Genomic DNA, 23,675 nt, shown 5'->3' on the forward strand with positions numbered 1-23,675 from the left:
AAGATACACGATGCACCAAAAAGTTTGGGGATAGTAGGCATACATTTCAGGATGGACTGAAACTGCATTGAATTGAATTTGACCTTCTATAAAGTCATGTTTAGGATTTGTGAAATGGGTGTTTTCTACATACATACACTTTTTACGTTTGGGTAAAAGAAAAGCCATTCTATCAGATTATAATGCAGATGATACTTCCATTTTAAAGGATAGTACCAGCAAACATTTGAAGTATAACAGAAAAATGAACTACTAACTGTTATTTTGGAAGCACTTTAAACTAGAAATGACAATTACTTCTTCAAATTACTCTCCGCCATTTAGTTTTTTTTAATCTAGTTTTTTTTCTGGTCCACTTGATGCAAATTGGAGTCCCACCATTTTTGTTTTTTAAATTTGAACCCCACAATACATTCCAAAAAGGTGAGCAACTAAAGACAAGATAAGATAATGAAGGTGAGGAAAAAAATATATATATTTCACATCTTATTTGGAAATAGGTGAATATCATGACTCAATATTAAAGAAGTGCCCCTAATAGATGAACAACTATGTGCAGAAAACGGTCCATTTTTTCCCCAAGTTTTAAATCGATTTGAGCATTCCTTATATTGTATTTGTTGTATTCAATTTCATACAGCTTCAGATTATCAGAAAATAGATGTTTACCATTTAAAAATGTCGGTTCAACGCAAATATGTATGATCGATCACAGATATCTGAGAATATTTACTGCCTAGACACAATTAAGAAGATTTAAACTATTTAAACTAAACAAAAGTATCTGTTAATCCAAGTGTTAATTGATAGATTGCTACACTTATCTGAACATACTTTTAATCCTGGACTGTTTTTGTAATAAAGCTACTTTTTTTTTTTAAATCTACCTTCTTATGTTCTGTATGTCTTCCTGTGAATAAATATTCTAAATTAGCAGAGATGCTAAAACACTTTAAAAAAAAAACATATCTAGTTTGTACAGTGTATACATGTGTGATGTCCATATAAAATAAAAACATGACTAAGAAGGATGGAGAAGGTCAAACTTTTCAGTTCATCCCGAAAAGCCGGCTATCCTCAATTTTTGTGAGTCGCGTATGTACACCACCAACGACGAGCGATTTACAGAAAGGAAGCAAACGCTCCTATTGGCACATGAGTTAACAATCAATACACAGTGTTGGTTGGATAATAGGAGTGGGTTTCGAGTGTGTTTGTTTGGTTCATGTCGAGCAACATCCCTGAGAACTCATGGTTGTCCTCTTACGGTCAGAGAGGACGTCGCCGTTCAATGCGGTAGTGTTAGCATTAAAAGACGACAACTGCCCGATACATTCGTGCGTTGCACCTGGCGTCGTGGAATTAAGGTCAAAAGGAACCAATATGGAGAGCAAAGGTGCGATGACGTCACCATGATTTAGCACAGTGCAAAGCTTTAGGATTTGGCTCCAGGCGGAATATTTACACAAGGCATACATCGGAGCATCTGATTGGACGACGCCGACAGCAGCTTGGATAAAAATACAATTCCGCTTAACACGGCGCTTCCTGGACTTCCGTACGGCCCTAATGTGGCGTCGGAAGTGACATTGAGTGGAATTTATCCATCTCTTCCTCAGCAAACGAGGCTGACCTCCTCAAATTCCTCCCCCAAAATTTGCAGAAAAAACCAACATGGGAGGCGGCGGGATAGGCGAGCTGGGCGACCACTCAGAATGAAAAGACTCGGGAGGGAAACGTCACCCCGGTCTTAAAGCTCAGTGGTTTCCCAGCTCACCTCCCGCGGAACCTGGCGTCATTTAGTCCCTGTGTGGATGACCGTGACCGTGGAGGGGCGTGGCATGATTGGTTCAGCCCCCAGTGGTGGCTCCTCCCGCAATGGAGAAGACTCCTCTGAGCCCTGATTGGACGCATTGACTGAGGATGGCAGGGGGGCCATTGCAGGACCTGTAGGGAAAGTATATGACAAAGTACAACCAGACATCCCTTTGGTAATGCACAAAAAAACAACAAGACAGATTTTCTAAGCGGCTACAATGTTACAATGCGGCACATATTGACTTACATAGAGCACACTTAAAGTGTAAAATTTTCTCCTAAGTGGACGGGGTGTTCAATCGGTATGCACAAAATTCAAGATTCCGTAGATGCCGCTGTATGACGCTGACAGCTTGACTGTCTGGGTACATTGCTTGCTGACACGCTATATTTATATAGTGAAAAGGCGGATGTGTGAAAGGGAGAATGTGCGTTAAATCATGACTATTAGCAGTCGACAATGACGTCTACTACCAGTGACTGAGACAATTAGAGCCAGAATGGGTAAAACAAGTTTACAAAAAAAAACATTTTTTAAAAAGTCTGTACAAAAGTTGTTATAAAGGCACACAAAATTTGAAATGATCAAAAAACGTATAAAATATGAGAAAAACGTGAAAGGGATACGTTTTCCATTCTGTTGCAATGCTAGTCGGTTTCCAAATGAGGAATTGTCTTGCGACAAAGTAATTTTCTGGACATCCATTTTCTGCTGAGCTTTTTTTTTTGTTCAGTACTTGAGCCAGGATGGCGTTGGATCTAATCCCTAGGCAAATACTATAAAATCCATCTAATGGGAACTCATTTAGCACTAAAGTTAATTCACTGTGCTTGTTTAGTCTGCATTTCTGTAGCTGATAATTAAATTGGAGATGTTTTTTTCCGTATGGCAAATCATTACCATGACAATGTAACAGCCTCCCATGAGCAGAAAAGGAGTGCAATTACTTCAACGAAAAAGACCCATTCGCTGTATATCGGCAATATTATAGTGAGTGATATCACTTGGACACATTTAGACAATTACTGTGTTACCATTTGATAACCACATTTCAGAAGGAATGAAAATGTACCCCCATGTAACATTTGCAAGCCTGGTGGCAGTTTTAAACTAAAACATATGGTATTATTGTAATGATAGGCCAATATCTTTGAGTTTTGTTTAAGGCTTGTTAGTCTTAGCATTGAAATTCTTGTAATGTATTCCTTATTATTGTTTAATTAGTTGGATGTCCAATTATTTTGTTCTTGTAATTTATTAACAAAATTAATCCTTTGACACGGCGTAGTAAATTAAGATCTCCTGCTAATTTCGGAACAATTCCTGGACACCGAAATAATGAGGGAAACTGTACGTAGGTTGAAAATGAACAAACTTGACTAACTTGTTTTAGACCATCAAGTACAATGATCACAGTTCATCTCGGCTTTTTTTCTAGTTGACAAATTCAAATGCACACTCACAGTCGTGGATGGTGAGCGGAGAACAGTCCACCGACTGACTTTTAGCCGGCGCTCTGGTGGCGGGATTGGAGGTGGTGATGCTGCTGCCAAAGCTGGTTCCCAACTGCAAGCGTCGCATGTGGCGGATCACCGCCGTGGCATTGAAGGCTTGCTAATGGGAGGAGAGGAGACAGGTTGTCTTGTCATGTTTACAAACAATATGCGCTTGAACTATAAGTTACTTCTGCAAAGAGGAATGTAAGAATGCAGACTCATGTCTTTGTTTTACAGGAATTGCAAGGCAAATTGCCTCAATCTGTCACGAAAAATGGCAATTTTTAGCTTGTTTGAATCATTGATCATTAAAGGATGAATAGAGGCAAGTTTGTTGTAGACACAAAATTTTAACAGGAGTTGTCGTACTTGTCTGGTGGGAGGGGTCACGTGAGTGTTGTTTTGGATAATGAATAACTGTTGTACATACCAACAGTTCATTCACCTGCCTGGTGGCAAAACAGGTCCTCAGTGGACACACTTCCAGACAATTTTTAGACTAATGATATCAGGATATTATTGTAAGCAGATCACAAGTAATGGTATTAACCCGCTCCTTAAAGATGGCACTCTTCTTAGGTTCAAAAGGGTGGTCCTCTTTGACAAAACATATTTATTTTTGTTTGTATTTGTCCTTACCCTCCATTTGCTTTTGGCAAAGTTTTTGCGCATCTGCCGACTGACGGATTCGTGAATGTTCTTGCAGAGGGCGGTTCCTCCTGCGATCCTGAATAAGAACAATTGAGACGTATTTTGAGACAAGTGTACAAAAACTTTAAGGTTACATTTCACAACACTCCTGCTTTAGATTAGATTAAATAACTTTATTCATCCTGTATTCAGGTAATTTCACTGTCACAGTAGCAAGAGGGTGAGAATGCCGACACAGTAAAACACATTTTAGACATATAAGTAGGTAATTAATAAGCATGTTTAAAGGATAAGAAAGGGCCAATTCGTAATTACCGTATTTTACGTACTATAAGGCGCACCATAAGACTTATTTTTTTCAAATGACAACAGTGCGCCTTATAATCAGATGTGCCTTATATCTGGATCAATATTGATTAATCATGGTGTGCCATTCCTTTTGCGCAGCTCTATCTAGTGGATGCATAACATAATCGACAAAAAAAACACTACTTACATCTACCGCGCCCTATGTAAACTGTTTTAAAATCGGCCATCTATTGGAGGTGCGCCTATAGTGCAGAAAATACGGTAGTTTATGTGAAACACAGTTGGCCAAAGTATGCAATTGCACATTTTGTAAGACTTTGGATAATGGTGAAAAGTAGGTAAACCCAAGCAGGTGCTTACTTATCTTTCAAGTATAAATTTGTCATGTATTGAAGGTGCACCTTATATTAGGGAAAATAAGGTACTTTATGTAAAACACAGTACGCATCTGATGGATTACGTAATATGTCATCGTCTAAAAAGCCCCTCCCTTTCTGTTTTCTCAAGTTACATTCAAATGTGAAATGATCTCAGAGTGGACACCCTCTGTCTATTATCCTCTTCTCATTCCCGTCTCGCACATTTTCCTACGCAGGTCTGCAATAAAGATCAAAAAGGAAAAAAAATCTCCCCGCCAAGTCCTTTTATATGACAATAGATGTGCGCAGTTTGAAAAACATTCCAGCCGGTGAATCAGAAAACAAATATGAACTGCAATACTGTAGGAAACAAATGTGTATAAATGTACATCATCTGGAGTAATATAATGTATATTCATCTAATAACATCAGGAACAATTTAGACCTGACAAATTGAATTAATTACAATTGACGTACTATAAATGCTGATGATGAAATGTACTGTCTGCAAATCAAAGATGACTTGTTTGTTGAAATTGGCTATTAATAGTTTTGCTCCAATACACCAACCAGTACATTGAACAAATTCCAACGTTCCAATGTTAATAATGTGAATAAAAAAACCCTCTAAAGTGAAGCGAATAGATACAAATTTAAATTGTAGATGACTTGACTACCAACAACTGACAGCTATACAAGGCTGGCGATTAATACGCTTCTAGAGTTCAATACGAATGCATCAACTCTGCGAGAAACACCTGCCAATACAATCCGCACATTTACACCAGATGAAGCACAGGCAAGAAAGAACATCCATTAGTGTAGACGGCGTTCATTGGCATTGGTCGAGCCCACGCAGAAACAGGCCCACGCTGTTCCGTTCTCGTTAACCCGAGCCCCAGACTTCCTAATGGTTCATTACGTCGACCGCATTCTTCAAGGATCACATCGGCCACTGCTAATTGGCGGTCATTTATTCAGCGGGATAATCTCGGCAACCCGGCCTTGCAGACGGAAACCATGGCAACGGCGCACTTGCTTTTACAAAAGGTATCTGCGTCACACGACTGTTTAATCACACGTTGATATGAGGATGGGTGCACGGATGTGGGTGGGGGGGTGTCGTTTCCTTACCAGGGGTGATCCAGAGCCTGGTCACAGGTGAACCTCTTCTCGGGAACTTTCTCCATGAGAGAGCTGATGAAGTCTTTGGCTGCAAATGCAAATTAAAACAAAAATGATCATTTCTTGGGGTATAGAAATGTCACCTTGCTACAAATTTTGGTTTGTGAATGAGACAAGTATTGCACCAAAGCAATACTTGTCTGTGAGCCACAAATAAAAACAGCCGCTATATCCGGTGACAGCCCCCATTAACCCCAGAAAGAAAAATGCAAGTAGGCTTATTGACAAAAGTCCAACAGCTAACAATACAAAGCTCATTCTTAATAACTTGACTTGAAAGTCAATTTTGTGCTTCCCCCATATTAGTGGGGGTGGGAGGAGGAACCAAGAGGGCAGGTACTTGTATCATGAGGCACAAAGTGGCAGTCACATCGTGACCAATTTCAAAACCTACCATTTGCAGAATAATAATACTTTCTAAAAAGGATTGCAATCAAATAAAGAAATACTGAGATAACACTTCAAGCATGCACACTATGTATATGTGTGTGTGTGTGTGTGTGTGTGTGTGTGTGTATATATATATATATATATATATATATATATATATATATATATATATATATATATATATATATATATATATATACATACATACATGTGGAGTGTGTATATATAGCAACACATGTATTTATTAAATTATACATGTTATTTTTTTATTTAATTATATATATATATCATACCTGTCAACCTCGAACCATTTGTGATCTTACCAAATTTTGTTTTCGCCCTTACATATATGTATAAATACATGGAAAATCTTACCACTTTACTTTTTTGCAAAACAGACCAGAAACAGCTGATCAAATGAAAGTAAACATAAACAAGGGAACAGGAAACGGAAATCACATGGTGAAAGTGTTACAAAACGAAATGTTTATCATGATCTTTTTTTTTTAGCCAATCAGAGGCGCCGGTACATATATCACTTGGCAGACATGCGTTTCCGGGAAGAAACAATGGCGGATGGTGAAAAATGGCTAGAAAGTGCCTTAATTTATTTTTTTTTCTCAAAATCACCGTTTAGCGTACCATTTTCATGTGTACAGCGTACCAATATAAAAATGGGCTTTCAGTTGTACCAATTACGGCGAGAACGTACCAGTTGACAGGTATGTATATATTTATATAGTTATGTATTTATTTATAGTTCCTCATGTCTAAAATGTCTTTTGCTATCTGTATTCTCACCCTCTTGTTACTGTGACAATGAAATATACCGAAATACGGGATGAATAAAGTTATCTAATCTAATCCAATTCAACCTATCAATTGTATAAAACAGTTAGCCATAATGGGAAATAACTTTGGGGCATCTTTATCAAACAAACACGAACACTGGATGTTGTTCAGCGTTTTCTCACCAGAATCAGATATGTCATCCCAGTACGGAGCATCAAACTCATAGTCTGCCTTAAGGATTTGTTCGAAGAGTTTGGAGTCATTTTCATCATAGAAAGGTGGGTAGCCACAGAGCCTGGCAAGAAAGAAGGACACGGACCACAACAGTGTGTGAGAGGCAGCGTTTACCCGGATGGCACTAAAAAGGATTTGCCGCTTTTCTAATCGCATTCACCAGCACTTTTTCATATAACACGCAAAAAAGGAGGCAGATTAGGGAGACTACATTAATATAAAGAGAAAAAAGTGGATCAAAACAAGCCAGCATAATCTGAGAAAGAAATGCCGCTCCAATGTTATGAGTTACAGTCAATGGCGGCCACTAACATCCATAATAAAATGCAATTGTTTGTTTTACGTTGAATAGCCTAGTAGTAATTCTGTTGTCAATCTTGAACTTGATTTTTTTTCTAATCTTGGTTTTTATATTTTAGCTTGTAAAAATATAAAGTATCTGAATTGCTACATTGTTAAAAATGGCAAGATTTCATGTACTGTAAAAATACCATTTCCAGTGTTCATTAGTCAAAAGTGTCGCCTAATGGCTTATCTGCATTTCACTCTAGGATTGACTTTTACTAAAGGAGCCATTTTAATTGGCTTTCCCGCTTCTTGCGACACTACCAAAAAGCTACACTGATGTTGCTTATTTTCAAAGCAAAGCGCAGTAGTTAGTCATAGCCAGCTTGTCAGTAAATGACCAATACATGGGACAAAGCACTTACAGAATATAAGCAATGACCCCAATTGACCAGCAGTCCACAGCTTTGCTGTAGGGCTTCTGTGCCAGCACTTCTGGTGCTGCAACAAAGCAAAAAATGTGAATAACTATGAGCAAATTTGTCAATAAAGTAGCAGGGTAATTAGCTACACTACTACAGCAAGCCTAGTACTCATAGTTCTTTGCTTGCAGTCATGCAATATCACCAATTTTTGAAGATACTTTTTAAAACTGTGCAAAATTAATCTAAAAACCTCTGTTTTAGATCCAATTATTTGGCATGTGAAAAAATGGCATACATTATTAATCATTTAACGATTTCCTTTTTCATATCAAGCCATTACATGCTTTTGAGGGCAATAGATATCAAATTCATGATGCCAGGGATGATGTATTACATTTTTAAATGAAATTTGGGCTTAATGCAGCCGAGCCTATCACGTCGACTTCCTCGGAGATTCAGAGAAACTTTGAGACTTAAAATAAAGGTGAGTGAAAATAGAATGTCTTTGTACCTATTCATTTCTAGATGTTTTTGTTTACATTATGAAAAGGCCTGGGAGCTTCCTACACAGTATTTTTTAAACAAAGATATCCACTAACTAAGTGTTTTCTTATTGCAAATCAGGGAAGTTATTAAATAAACATTATTTAAGGCACTTTAATAACTTATGTTAGTTTTTAAATTTGCAAACATACTGACTTCAGGCATTTTTTCACCATCGATTCATATAAAGTCCCTGAATATCAAGCTCCTTGATTATCTAGAATCGGTATCAATTAAAAAAAAATAGTATAGCATGCATTAGGTTTCCCTATAAATTTAGATGTATTTTGTACAATATTATTAAGGACAAACATACAAAGTCAGAGGCTTAAATGGATTAGTTGCATTTGCATTCACTTTAATCATTCAAATGAATGCAAATGCAATTAATCCATTAATTAAAGGAAACATTTACTTAGTTTGCAAGTATTTTGGTCAACACAGGCAGACAGAGAACAGATTAACTTCCTAAACTAAGATTCCACTATGTGATAGGAAATATTTAAAAATATTCTCTTTTTTATATAGCAATTTTCATCTTATAATAAATAAATGTAGGTTCGCAGGTTATTCATGGGTCTGCAACAGATGGTCAAGGTTAATGCGGATATACACCGGCAGATTGGATTAGGTTTTATTGCCATCTTGCAAGCAGTTCTTTCAAGTCAGCAAAGATAACGAGGATTCACCAAACGAAAAGCTCACCCACGTATCCTGGAGTTCCGCAGGCAGTAGCCATCACATCGCCGGTCCCCTCCATCTTAGACAGCCCAAAGTCACTGATCATGATTTTAGACTCATCGTGCGGACTGAAGTAGAGAAGGTTCTCTGGCTGAAGAATGTGACAAGATTAAAGTTTCAGAATTTGCATTCAGGTTGAATTGACTTACAAGCCACAAAGCTTACATACCTTTAGGTCTCTGTGCACGATACCCATGGAGTGGAGATAGTTTACGGCATCCAAAACTTGACGGATCAGTCGACTGGCATCCATTTCGGTGTAGAATCCCTTCTCCACGATGCGGTCGAAGAGTTCACCACCCGACACCCTATCAAAAACCACCAAATAACAATCCATTTAATAAAGTAAAAATAATGGCTCATCGAATCAAATCAATCAATCAAATCAACTAACACTAAACATTTGGCATTCTGATACCTTTCTTCTCCCGGGTTAGCTCTATTTGCCCCGCCTCCACACTGACTTTCAGTCAATATCAAGGGTTTTTTGATTTTGTATTTCCCTCAAAATATTCCCAAAATATCCTCACAATAGGCTAATGCACTTGCCAACGAGAAGTAATATATAGTCCTTGTATTAGCGATCCCTCCGCCATTCGCAAAGACTAACGGGAGAAAAAAAACACTGAAAAAATGCAATGCTCCGCCCAGTGCTCGCAGAGACATTATATGAGGGAGTTGCGGGGAGAGAGACAGTGCCCATGATGTTCTTATGAGCGGCCTCTCATGTCCGCTGTCTGCTCGCATCTCAAAATTTTACTCGCATCTCAAATTGCGCGTATGTCGGAGCACTCGTATGTCGAGGTACCACTGTAGTGACTATTTCGGTCTGTATCATGACAGATACAATGTGAAAATTCATCATCATTAACTCTGACGCCTCAAAATGTCTTATATTTGACTAGTAATTTTATGATAGTAGATCCAAGAATTCCAATCTAAAAATAATAACATTTAGATCCCTGTCAAATATAGAGACATGGGTAAGAAGGTGGGCATTGCATACTCACAGCTGCATTATGAGGTACAGGTGGTTGGAGCTCTCGTAAATATCCTCCAGAGCTACAATATTTTCATGCTTTATCCTGCGGAAGAGATAATGAGATGCAATTATCACCTTGCGTTTGTTAATAACATGTTCTGGTAATTGGGATGGAAAACGTTAGTTGTTCTTCGGAAAAAGAAAAGACGAGTCTTTAAAGCGTTGGTGAGCAGTAAACCTTTTGTGAATGAGGGGGAGGGTTGGAACTTTGTAATCAATGAGTCACATAGCAACAAGCCCAGACCTACAATGAGACGATTGAGGTGGGAGTCTCGAAGGAACTTCCTCATCAAATCCGCAATTCAAGTTTTAATTAAAGCCTATCAGGCGGCCAAAAGACGGGGAGGAGTTGGAAAGACGTGAGAAGGACAGGAACGGGAATGGGTGGAGGGAATAATAAAAAGGAGGAAAATCAGGAGGATGGCAACCGTAACCAGGCAACTAGACTCAACATTCGGAGAGTAGTGACTGATAAGTGAGCTGCGGGGGGGTGCGAAGGACAACCGAGTCACCTGATGTCCAGGTTTGCCTGCGCGTAGGAGCAGCATGAACACCCGCAAACCAACACAATAACAAAGTGTGCTGCATCTCAAGTGTGATGCTCGAATTTAGACTCGTAACACAAAGCAAAAGGGAAAAAGTCCATTGAAAAAAACTAATGAAAGTTCATATAACTCAATTGTTAGTTAGGAAAGTCTGCTGTTAAATTACTACTGTACAATATGTTGAAAGTTAATTCATCTTCCCAGTCTATTAGTCTATTAGTCTATGAATGGTCTGGAATTCTTTTGTTTGAATAATAAGGCCTGAAGTTGATAAACGATGCACTTTTTTGCTATCTCGACCATGGGAAAATATGAGGAACAATTTCAAAAATAATTTTAAAAAGTCAATGATTTGATTTCTAGTTCAGAAAAAGTGTTGTTTTTAAAGAAAAAAAATGAATGGACCTACTTCCTTAGCACGGCGATCTCATTCTCCAGACTTGTCTCCTTCCCTTTAAGAGCTTTTTTGGGGATGCACTTGATGGCGACCATCTTTCCCGTTACCTTCTCTCGAGCCATTACCACCTCCGAAAACGCACCACTGCAACAGAGACATAAAAGAAGGAAAGAGACAACTTAGCATCTGCCATTACAGAAAATGCAGATGTACATTGAGTATCAAAGTTTTGACCTTTTTACTTTTTGGCATTAATATATTACATTTTAGTTTAGAAACTGTTTTTTTATATCCTTTGGCTGCCTCGGTGTGATAATTAGCATTGGTTCCAAGACCTTAAATTTAAAAAATAAATACATAAAAATAAATCAAGAAGGGGGCACATACTTTTTCACAGCACTTTCGGTGTTTAACTATTAATAAGCCTATTCTCAGTGTAGTTTTTGTTCTTTTATAGTTTGTGGTGCCACGAAATATAATTTGTCAGTCAAAGCCTCATTGTATTTGTACAGACATCCTTAAACGACACTTGTGACAAAGTACAAGACCACAAGGAGCAATTGTCAATATTTAAAGAGAACTAACAAGATAAGGGAAATCCGACAGTCTGTTGTGACGGGAAAACGTGAAAGAAATCAATCGTGTTTTTTTTTTCCTTTCTAATATTTGGGTTATAAACCAAATGCAGTCAGAAATCATGAAAATATTTGCTCAACCAATTACATTTTGCTGAACGGGCTTATCTTGCTGCCTCTTGTTTCTATCTCACCCCAACGTTAGAAGAAAGATTGATTGATGGCATTGAGTCCTTGTGCCGCACATTTACTCTCAGGACATTACAGAATGAATGACCTGCTTCGGCTGAAAAACATTCCGGCTCAATCAAAATCCAGCCCAGCAGCAGGGAAATTTGTTATGATGTCTCTTGCAGCGACTTGCCAACTCGTTCATGAATTCTCGAAAAATAAAAAACAACACAACGTTCCTGTCGGAAGAGAATATACTTTCAAGGGTTCAAGATATTTCACTATGGTATGACAACACTGGTTCTTTAGGACTTAAACCCAAGAGAACATAGACATACATCAATCTCCAATCACTAATAAAACTACAATACATAGGACCCAAATATATTTGTAGTTTGGGTCTTGTCAATCCATTTATTCAGTGATATAATATCGAATGGTAGCACATACTCGGATTGAACCCCGACATCCTACAATAAATCTTACTTTTCTTTGGAGAAACATTTCATTGAATCTGAGTGGTGTTGATTAACTTGAAATGATTCGTTTTAAATTTTTAAAGTGCGATATTGTGGATTTAGTTACCGTATTTTCTTGCATATAACCTGTATTTGTAATTCAAAATAATGATGACCAAATGAAAGGTACAGTAGATCTCGGCAAAGTAACATTCACTATTTGTTGGTTATTTTCTGTTTAGCAGTAAGAAAACAACCATTACTTGATGAATCAATTCCTTATGATATTAACCCTAATAATGTGCTTTTGATTCATACAAAATATCAGAAATATCACATGATGATTTGCCTTTGAATTTTCCCTTCAAAGTAACACATTTGTACTCCCTAATAAAACCATGAATATGGAGTTGAAAATTGTGAATCAGGGGGCGGCTTATACGTGAGAAATTGTAAAATTCAACGATTTAAGGCATTTTTAAGGGCGCAGCTGATATGTGGGGGAATCTTATAATCAGAGTAAATACGGTAACTAAGAGTTCCTTCAAAAATAATATATAATCAAAGAATGCTTTTTGGCAAATACGGTCGCTGTCTTTGCCATTATTCACAAAACCCTGGTCCCTATTGTAGTCCTTTTTATGTATATAGTCGATTGAAATCAGATTGATTTTTAAAAGGATGTGGTAAGACAACATTTGAAAGTCTCCAACAACACAGCATATCAAGTGTGAAATGGAAAAACCCCATGAGTGAATCACCATCTTTTGAAAAGGCCTAGTGACTAACATGAGAGGGTCCATTATGTCCTCAGTGTAATCAGTCCCTCCCTGCCAGCTCTAAACTGGCCATGCTAAATCCCAGCGTGGCCAACAAATCCACGTTAATCCCCCACTCCACGCACTCACTTGTGAGCTAGGGGTTGCATGTAGAAAGCATGAAGATGCACTCTGACTTTCCCACCTTCACACACTTTCATTTTACTACCCAGTTGTAGCACAATCACCTCCAGAGGCACTTTACGGAATTTCATTGAAACACAATACTTAGTCCCTATCTTTGTAAAACTAAACTAAACAAAACACAGTTTTAATCCCACTTCACTTTCAGACAGAGTTGCTAGACAGGCGGATGGCCTCTTCGCACAAAACATCCTCTTCCCCTTCCGTTTAGTTTCACTAATAGTTGTCTCTCCAAGAGGTTCCATAGCTTTATTGGTTAATATGTGTTGTGTAAGTAATTAATACAACACAAAGATGCCAATATAAACCTCTATTTTTTAATCCTATAACCTTATTCTGATGAATTGAACAAAAAGAAGGAAGCAAGTAGCTTAGTCTGATGTTACAAATTACATGTGGTCAACAAATGTCGTTCTTTGTTTAGGCTCAATTGCAGGAGTGGCGTTAAATCTACATCTACAAATTCCAGTTCCTTTGTAAAGCAGAGAACATCTTAAAAGACAATACACCTCCTGGCTTCCACGACCTCAACCTGCTGCCCTCTGGAAGGCGCTACAGACTCATAACAGCCAAGACAAACAGACTGAAGGACGCTATCTTCCCAAGAGTTGTCACCATACAGAGTTCTGCACTTAGGACCTAATCAAAACTTATTGCTAGCCACTTTAGTCACTTTGTATTACTTACCCATGGCAACCCATGTTCAGGACTACGTATCCTTATTTATTAAGTTGATCACTTATTTCTCTACTATTACTAATTTATTGATTATTTATTTAGCATTACTATGTATTGATTATCTGTGTTTGTTTGTTTGTTCTTGAGTCCATAGACTCAGCAAGTGTTGCACTCTCAACAACTTGGCACTAAACATCTCAAAAACCATGGAACTCATCCTGAACTCCATAGTTAACAATGAAAAAAAGGAACCAAAAAAACAAGGACTTAGTGATGTCCGCCCAGGCTTTCCGGAAAAAAAGCTCCAGTTTTAATTCCAGATGATAAATGATGAGGGTCCCAAATGTAAAACATATTTACCATTCAGAAGATCTGTGGTTAAGGGAGCCCAAGGGTTTATCATATCGGGGCTGTGTTATGGTGCTTCTGCCACCGGCTTAAATTTGTCCGGTAAAATGTCATGTTCTTCAGGATTTACGTTCCCCTCTGACCAACTTTCAATTTTGTATTCAAACAAGTAGCATGAGAAACACAACAGGATCATCGTCTTCACTCTTTTCCCTCTATTGGATTCAGTCCTCCTCTTAGGTCATTGGTTTTTAAGATTGCTTATCTAAAATGTTACATTGATTTTTTTTCAAATTTAAATAAGTCCTGATCTGTGTGAGTCTTTATTGTTTATTTTGGAATACTCTTTGTCAACATTGTATCATCGAATTAATGTGTACACATCAGTGTTAGTAGGACTTTAAGAGCTGGTAAAAGCTCAGGTACCAAAAAAAGACAGCTGGCTGGCGATATGCTGTGATGCAACAGGTCTGACATCCTGCAAGGCGAGACAAAGAAATCATCGGAGCGAGCGAGTGGATGAATTTAAACAGAATACCACAGCGCTGCACGTCACACAGCAGCTGTCGCCGCAAGGAGCATCATTTCAATATGACTACGTGCTTGAAATTCACAGAGCTGCGATAGCAGCGGGCGGGACACCCGAGAGCACAGGAAGTCACTTGGAAAGCTGCAACTCAAATTCTATTCTCTCTTTGCACCTCACTGAAGAGTAGCGGCGTCACTTCCTGCCAATGACAAAATCAAACTGTGACCTTGCATGGGTTTCAAATATTAACCTTGGCAAAACAGCCGTTAGTTCAATATGAGTAAAAGTCTTGTAAATGCCTACATGTTGCTTACATGCTTACATACATGGTGAAAGTACCGGTCCTGGGTTCAAATCCAGGTTGGTCCTCCTGTGTGGAGTTTGCATGTTCTCCCCGGGCTTGCGTGGGTTTACTCCGGGTACTCCGGTTTCCTCCCACTTCCAAAAATCATGCGTCATAGGCCGGTTGAACACTTTAAATTAGTTGGCCACCGGTATTCAGGGTGTCCCCCGCCTGGTGCTATTGTTGGCTGGGATGGGCTCCAGCACCCCCTGAGACCCTTGTGAAGATAAGCGGTACAGAAAATAAAAGATATCCATGAATTTTAACATAAAACATAGAACAGATTGATCAATTTACAAACTAAAATCTATATTTTGTTTAAAGATAAATTGTTTATGTTCAGCGATTTATTCTTCAACACCAATTTTACAATGTTACTGGTGTTTACAAGATCCAACAATATCAATATTCTGACTAAAGGCCACCATTGCCAACTTATAAATCAAATTCTGTATCAAGACACAAAGCAGCAGATGTGACTTGAAGAAATAAATTGCCGCTACTGGTGCCGCAATGCTTGTGAAACGAAAGAGAGGATCACATCTGCATGCTGACTCACTTGTTCACATAACAGCAATTCTCCAGAATTCTACTCTCTCTTGTTCATGTTCACACCTCTTAGATGACAGTGTGTGTGTATTTGAGTAATATATATGACTGACAAAAGTATACCAACCTATGTCACATTTTTTTAATTGTGTTATCTGTCTGAAAAATAAGGCTTGGGAGAGTGTTGTCTTCATCTGAGCGTGTGTCAGCGTATCTTTCTTTTTGTGTGAATTTATGGGGAGCTGAGAGTGTCTATGTTCCAGTAGATAATTGTGTTTTCATCAGGGAGTGTGAGAGTACTTGTGTGCCTCAGTGTATGCTTTTTTCTTTTTTTTTTTTTTCTACATGTGAGTTGGGGAGGCAGTGTTTTTTTTGGGGAGGTTGAAGCCATTTTTAAACTTGTGTGAATTTTGGCTGAAATCAGCGACTTTGTATGACATGAATGCGGAAATGAGATGCCATTTCTTTTGCATTCCTGACATGATTGATGGCCGTGTGCCTAAAGCAAACTAGGCAAGCAAGCACTTGTATGTTAAATAGGGGTGTAAATCAGCAATTTTATGAATATACAATACAATATAAGTTATTTGGGTAACAAAACAATATTTGGTGATACTTCAAAGTCTGCCGGATCTGATTTCAATTTAAAGGCCTTAAATTGATTTAATAGGGCATTGTGTAGAAATTGAACACACCAGTTTCAATTAAATCAATAAATTATTAACAGCAGACTTAATAAAATGTCAGAATTAAAAAATATGTCAAATTTGATATTTTACATTTTGTTCAATTTGATGATGCTTAAAGATGCCGTGATGTTTGTGCTACCTATTTAACCTACTTTCATTCAAAACCTTTTTATCTGTAAAAATTCAAAGAATTTAGTGTTAAAGAAATGAAAAACAAAATGCTATTTAGTCATTGTTAAATATGTAAGTCTCTCTATTTTCCATAGACCAATACTATAATAAAAAATATTTTTAGTAGTCGACTAAATCGACTCAAAATGTTTTCATCTGTAAAATTTAAAGATTTGTCTTTAACAATAATAGTAAGAATAAGAATAAGAATACACTAATAACAATAAGAATACAATAACAACAATAATAAAACAACAATATCAACAACAACAATTACAATTACAACAACAGAAGCAATAAGACAGTCAAAGTATGGGCTAAAGTGCATGCTGCATTATCAAAATATCCCATCTTCTCCATTTGACTATCGTTACTTAAACCTAAGTTTGTACTTGGTTTATGAAAAAAAAAAAATATTGCTCCACCAAGATTAATACTTATGTATAGTCCAGTGCGACTTACATAGAATTCTTTCCTTCCTCATTGTGTATTCTTTAGCTTATACGACTTATACTCAAGCGCGACTATCCCGGAAAATACAGTGAGTGCTAATATTGCAATTTGTTTTTGTTCCGCCAACTCTAATAAGGCAACCATTCCATGGGATTTTTTAATTATTTTTTTCTACCTAATGTAACCATGTGTAAACCGCCTGCTGTTGAAAACATACCGAGTGGAACAAATTAAGCTTATGACAAAAAATGTATAACATGGATTTATTAGCATAATATTTGGCTTTTGCATTACACTCATAATAAAAAAAGTGTGGCGTGACATATTGCTTTATCACTCATGTAAATTTGCTCTTTTGAAGGGTATTATCACTTACAAAGGCAACTGCAAATCACGTAAATGACACATTTGATTGGTGCCATACACTCATTAGGACCTATTTTACACATAAAACAATGGGCGTGGGTGGTTGGATTCCTTGCATAGAACATACAGTACAGTACATACATACGTCACACATTGTCTAAGCTTTAGTGTGCCTCTCAGTTTCTGTAAATGTGGGCTGCTCATGACACACAAACCACTTGAGCTCTTTTATCAAATAATCACCCGTAAAAAAAAGGGCCTGGGAATTCTCAGATTGTCCTCTGCGGATAGAAAATCCAGAGCTTTTACGAAGGCTTTTTTTTTGTTCATTTTTAATGGAAACGTGGGCAAAAGGCCTGCTATCGACTCTGCATTCGCATGCTGCTCACGTACTGTGGTGCTGCTTAGTAACAACTCTCCATCATCGAGTGGAAGATGCATTACAACAACATATGCCGGAACTCACTCGGTCACCCGGACCACCTTTTTGGTAAAAGGCCGAGAGGGGGGCGGCGATGGGGGGGATTAATAAGCAAGGATTGGGTGACAAAAAGAGAGAGAGACTGGATGAGTCAACTTTTTTCATTGTTAGGTGCTTTCATGAGGATGATAGTAAAGGAAGGAGTTACAGTGTAAAAATAAATGTTTTATCCCTTCAATCTAAAGATAGATAAAAGATGACCAGATGTATCTGCAACTTGAAACTGACAATGGGAGCATCAAACCGGTTTATTTTTAAAGTCAAAGACAAAAATACATAGCCTGGCTAGCTTCGAAGCGACGATGCGCCGCTGTTCTATCCCATCTCAAGTCTTTTGAACTCACCTGAGGGAAACATTTTTAAATGCACCAACACACATTATTGTTAGTCCTCCCATGACATTTGCCAAGCTATTTGCAATGCATTTTTATGTCCATGTATAACAATTACAGTGCATTTACCAAAGAAACACCCTGCCAATTAACAATCAATGGCTTTTGCAAAATAATTTTCGGAGGAAGTATTCATTTATCGTATATTTGGCTCGGCTAACAAATAGTTATGCAATGTCTTCTATTAAAATAACAAGATAAATTTGCTAACATTTGCTTTTGTGTCATTGATATAAAATGTTCTTTCATGTGTCTGACAACACATTGTTGTGTATTTCAAAAAGTGATAAATTACATGGTACTGCATGCCAACTTGCTGTTGATCTAACTAATTTGCTGTCTTTGCCCTTTTCCATACATAATTAGCAATGTGCTGTTTTAACATTTATTCATTTACTGCCAATTATAGCGATAGCCATCCAATCTATTTCAACTGTGAGGTGAAAAATCACTGCTAGCCATCATAGTTAAAGTTGATTGGCTCTCTATTGGCGTGAATAAGTTAGGAAAATGGAAAAAGAGCCATTTTCCCCCATTATTTCAACAAAAAAAAAAAATCAAATTCACTGTTTAGATACAATTCTGGCAACTTTTATGAGGAATTACTGATGAACAAAACCCCACAAGAGTTCCTGAGTCTACTTTCCAGGATTGTCGTGCACAAAAGCCTGTAAATATAATCTCCCTGAAAAAGTTTGGCAACAAATTAGAGCTCATTGAGGGCGTTTCTTCCCACATGCTTCCCTTGGGCTTGGCATGACACAGTTGTTAACCGGCTTCTTTTATTTTATATTCCTTTAGGTGAATGATTTAAAAGCATCAATAATCCTAACAAACTGTAAAAGACGTAGGCGGTGGGATGTGGTAGGTGGCGTCGTGTTCAGAGGTAGTAGCAACCAAAGACTTCCATCATCCTTGTTGCCTAGCTGCCACTTGCACAGCATTCAGACTACCTCCAAGGACCAATAGTCTTTACACTTTAGACATGCCTCAGGTGCATTTAGAAAAGGGAGGCAAGATGGTGTCAAAAGTGGTGTACTGGTTTTGTAATTTAAACAGTTTACCTGTGTGATGTAGAAAAACAGTACTACAGACTCAGAAAGTTGACTTAATGACCCATGTGAAGTATATTTGGGTTTTCTCCAGTACTTGTATTTCCTTCTGCATCCCCAAAACATGCATTGGCGTCTGATTGAGGACTTAAAATTGTCTGCCCTGCAATTGGCTGGCAACCAATTCAGGGGGTACCTTGCCTATTACCCGTTGTTGGCTGGGGTAAGCTCCAGCACCACCGCAACCCTAGTGAGAATAAACTGCTCCGATCATTTATATATGAATACAGTATACATACTATTTTAGGGGCACTGAAATCAATTCATTCCATTTTAATAAAGCGACAAATTTGGTTAGGGAACAAATGAGTAAATCAATGAAGCCCTGGTAATAGCTGGTCCAAACAAATATGGAGAACCTGCCACTGGGGATTTGCACGGTGCTTGCGGTCAGGTGACTTAATTTGCTTTCTCAGCAGCTTAAGGGCCCAATTTAGCCTCTGAGGTACGTGTCCAGGTTGGAGGAGTGAGTTGGTTCTTCAAGATCTTATTAGCTCTAGGCAGTCACCCCAAGGGAGCATAATTGTGACTGTTATGTACCCTTTGTACAAAGGGTTGTTTTATTATTAAGAGTTGCAGCATGTATTTATTTGTTATGTGCAATTCAATGAGTCAAGTGAATGTGTAGCTATTAATTTGAACTGCTTTGGAGGACAGAGTCGAGTATGAATCACATTTAAAGACCGCAAAATGGCAGAGTTGGTGCAGTATTGCACAAAGAAATGGGAGCATCTAGGTTGTTTATATTGCAAGGTGCTATTTTATCAATGCCAAGTATTGATCTTTGTAAATTACAATGCTGCAGGAAATATTTATGCTATGTTTCTATTCGCATTTTCCATTATACAGTTATAAGGGGATGAGTGAGTGGTTAGCGTGTCGGCCTAACACTTCTGGGTTTGTTCTTCAACTATAAGAGGACCATCGGAAGGTCAAATCTTAAATTTAGGAGGAGTAGAGTGGGTTTTGTCCTGGCTGTGAAACAGTGAATGAGCTTTTAAATACTGATAGTGTCTGGTACTACAATTAGAACAATTGATGCTCTCAAATTGGGGAGAAATGTTGCCAAAAGAAGGAGAGATTATTATATTTTTTGATACTTTAAATCATACTCTTACATCAGTATTGATTGGGACGAAATGTTGGGCATTTGATAATTAATATTTTAGCTTTATTGTGCTGATACATTTAGAATGTTGCGCTCTGGGGAATATTTTATGATGCAGCACATACTTAAATCTGTCTTTAGACTGTCTATAATGTCTAGTCGTCTGTCAATGTTTTCGTTATATATGTTTAGAAAAATATCTTTCATTTTTAAAGACAAAACCTTTAGGTGTACTAGTCGACTAAAATTTGACAAAAACGTAGTATTCCTCGATGACAATTAAACAAAGACAAACACAATGAAATTAATAATTAAGGGCTCAAGTAGATAAGTATTTTACAACAGTATTCTAGGCATAATGAATGGACGACCAAGAAGGCATAAACCAAAGTACAAAGAAGTGTTCAAGCTTGTAGGTCATGGAAGGCCTGTTTCTTCTGACTAGCCAGTGATTGAACAATAAACCTTGATGATTCACTGATGTTATTCACCGGTGAACGTGGGTGGACGGATGAGGGCGAAAGAAAGCCTCGGGGAAATCACACAGGACTCCAGGTAAACACATCGCACAGGTTTAACGCATAGATTGCCAGAGAAATATTTAAGGGGAAAAACCGGTCTACGCTGGTGCCACAGATGATTGACAAAATTACAAGATAGCATTGCGACTTCAGGACGTGGCACAGTTGACTTCAGGAAATGATGGAAATAAGATAGGTTTGTGTTAATGTAACTAAGTCTCAGTAAGTGTGAAAATGTAAAATATTACATCTAAATAATTATTTTATTTATTTCATATTGCACAGTACCTCTTGGATTGAAAGGAAATATCAAAATAAAGATTATTGTACAAATTTCTGCTGGTTTTAATTCATTACTTTTTATAGTGTAAGGACAGAGTTGTCTTTATTATACAACAGAACAATAAAAACACTTAAAATAATCATATTTTATATTTTGTTTTTTAAATTAGGGTAACTTGGTTACTTTCAAACTTAAATATCAAGAAAATGAATGTATTTACTTATTCACACAAGTTGGAAGTGACAAATTTGAAAGACAAAAGATGTGATAGTTTGTGATAATTATCCATAAACTGATCAAAAAAAAATACTGTGCAATCTTACCCTGAAATCTCCCTGCCCTAATCATTTCATAGTTACAATGACTTGAAGAACGACCACATATTTCATCAATTCTGGTTGTAAAGTCACAAGCACATAGCTGTCAACCTTGGCCAATTGCATCCCTTATTGATGAATGCAATTCCCCTCCAGCAATAATAAACCAAACACAAAGTGTCACATATTTACTCACATAGGGCGCACTCAAGTCTAAAATTTCCTTCAAAGTGGATGCCCGGTCAATTGGTGCACCTTTTGCATGCACTAAATTCAAGATTCGCTGTGTGACGCTGACAGCTTGATTGTCTGGGTAGATTGCTTGCTGACACGCTATATATTTATATAGTGATATGAATATTAATATAGCACATATGATGCTCAAAACATGACAAAATTAGCAATCACATTCATCTGCTACCAGTGACGGAGACGATCCGGATTAGAGCCGAAATGGGGAAGACGAGATTGGTTATACAAAAAAAAAATTTAAAAATCGCACTAACATTTTTCCATACAATAGTTGTACACAATTTTAAACGATCAAAAAATGTATCAAATCGGGAAAATGTGTATACGCGGACAGGTATGCAATCATAACGGATTATAGTGCTGCGCTTGCAACAACAGAATAGAAAGCCTATGAATAGCATGTTGACAGACTACAAAAATCTGCAGTTCATTCTGGTTGTGACGTCACCATTTAGGGGCTTTTTTAAAATGGGCGGGGCAAAGGCAGCTCAGAATGGAAGCATCATCAGGACCAACTGTCATTGAGCCTTTTGATCACTTAATTGGGGGATTTGTGTCAGAAATAAGTCACTTGCTGCAACATTTGTCGCTTATTTAACTAATTAAAACAAACAGGAAACACTTGAGTTTATAGTAACAAAGAAAAACTAAAAATTATCAATTACAAAAAACTACTATTTTCATTTGGAAGTGACCATACCGTGACGTCAGGTGCGCAACGCGGAATCACGTGATTTTCAATTAACGCCGACAGCTGTCAAACAAAACCTTGGAAATCTATTATGAACATTTGTGTATGTTATCATCCACCAACTAGAAAACTTTCCCAAAATGATCACGTTAACGTTAACTCACGTTCCGAGGACTTCTTTGAAGTCGAACACACTCTTGATGTCGTCGACGTGCTTTTTCCACGAGCCGTCCACGGACTCTCCGTTTTCTTTCGCCATGGAAGAAGAGAGAAAGAAAAAACACGGGGGTGGATAAAAAGCGCTGCTGGGTTCAAAGCTGTCTGAAGCCGATCGGACAAAAAAAAGTGTTGAGTGTTCCCGAGCTTCTTAGTGGACTAATCCGCGCCGTGGATCTCTGCGTGACGAGGGAAAACGCGGTACTCCTCCCACTCGTGTCTCCTCCCCAGGCCGGTGGAGGTGGTGATGCGGACGGGGAAGGCTCAACGGAAGGACGCTAGGTGCCACGGAGGATGAGGAAGAGAAAGGGGTGCCCGTGTCACGGCGTTTTCCGGCGTGGAAGCGTTCGCATTGCACCAAATCGGGCGGAAAGTCCCCCGTCCAGGGGTTCTCCTGGTGTGCATTGATGGGTGCAACCTCAAACGCCCTCCCCCTTTTTTTCTCATGCGCAAATTGAAAGTAAAAGTTAACCCTTTCAGGGACCACGCTCACAACATTGGACATTTGATAAGAAAACTTATGACCTTGATTAACACTTTCACTGCTCGCCCAGGTCAACAGAATGGCTGCTGGTAGTTATTCATTCATTCATTTTGCAGACAGAGTAGCCTCACGAGGTTCGCGGGGGGTGCTGGAGCAGGGAACCCTGAATTGTTGGCCGGCCAATCACAGGGCACTAGGACACACATGACAACCATTACCACTCAAACATAGGGGCAATTTAGAGTGTTCAACAAGCCTACTCCAAGTTTTTAAGATGTGGGAGGACACCGTATTACCCAGAGAAAACCCACAA

The 23,675-nt window shown here is 38.2% G+C and overlaps 1 protein-coding gene across 1 annotated transcript; it reads right to left on the reverse strand.

Moving 5' to 3' along the window:
• LOC144187149 (calcium/calmodulin-dependent protein kinase type 1D-like) lies at nt 1–22,924 on the reverse strand. Its single transcript, XM_077710599.1, has 11 exons — nt 22,827–22,924; nt 11,226–11,357; nt 10,240–10,314; nt 9,399–9,537; nt 9,194–9,320; nt 7,946–8,021; nt 7,184–7,296; nt 5,769–5,847; nt 3,955–4,042; nt 3,283–3,433; nt 1–1,947 (listed from the first exon to the last, which is right to left on the reverse strand). The coding sequence occupies exons 1-11, from the start codon at nt 22,919–22,921 to the stop codon at nt 1,796–1,798; spliced, it is 1,227 nt and encodes a 408-aa protein (XP_077566725.1). The 5' UTR covers nt 22,922–22,924; the 3' UTR covers nt 1–1,795.
• Between the last annotated feature and the right edge of the window lie 751 nt (nt 22,925–23,675).

This window comes from Stigmatopora nigra, chromosome 2 (assembly GCF_051989575.1).
Source record: "Stigmatopora nigra isolate UIUO_SnigA chromosome 2, RoL_Snig_1.1, whole genome shotgun sequence".
NCBI classification, from domain to species: domain Eukaryota; kingdom Metazoa; phylum Chordata; class Actinopteri; order Syngnathiformes; family Syngnathidae; genus Stigmatopora; species Stigmatopora nigra.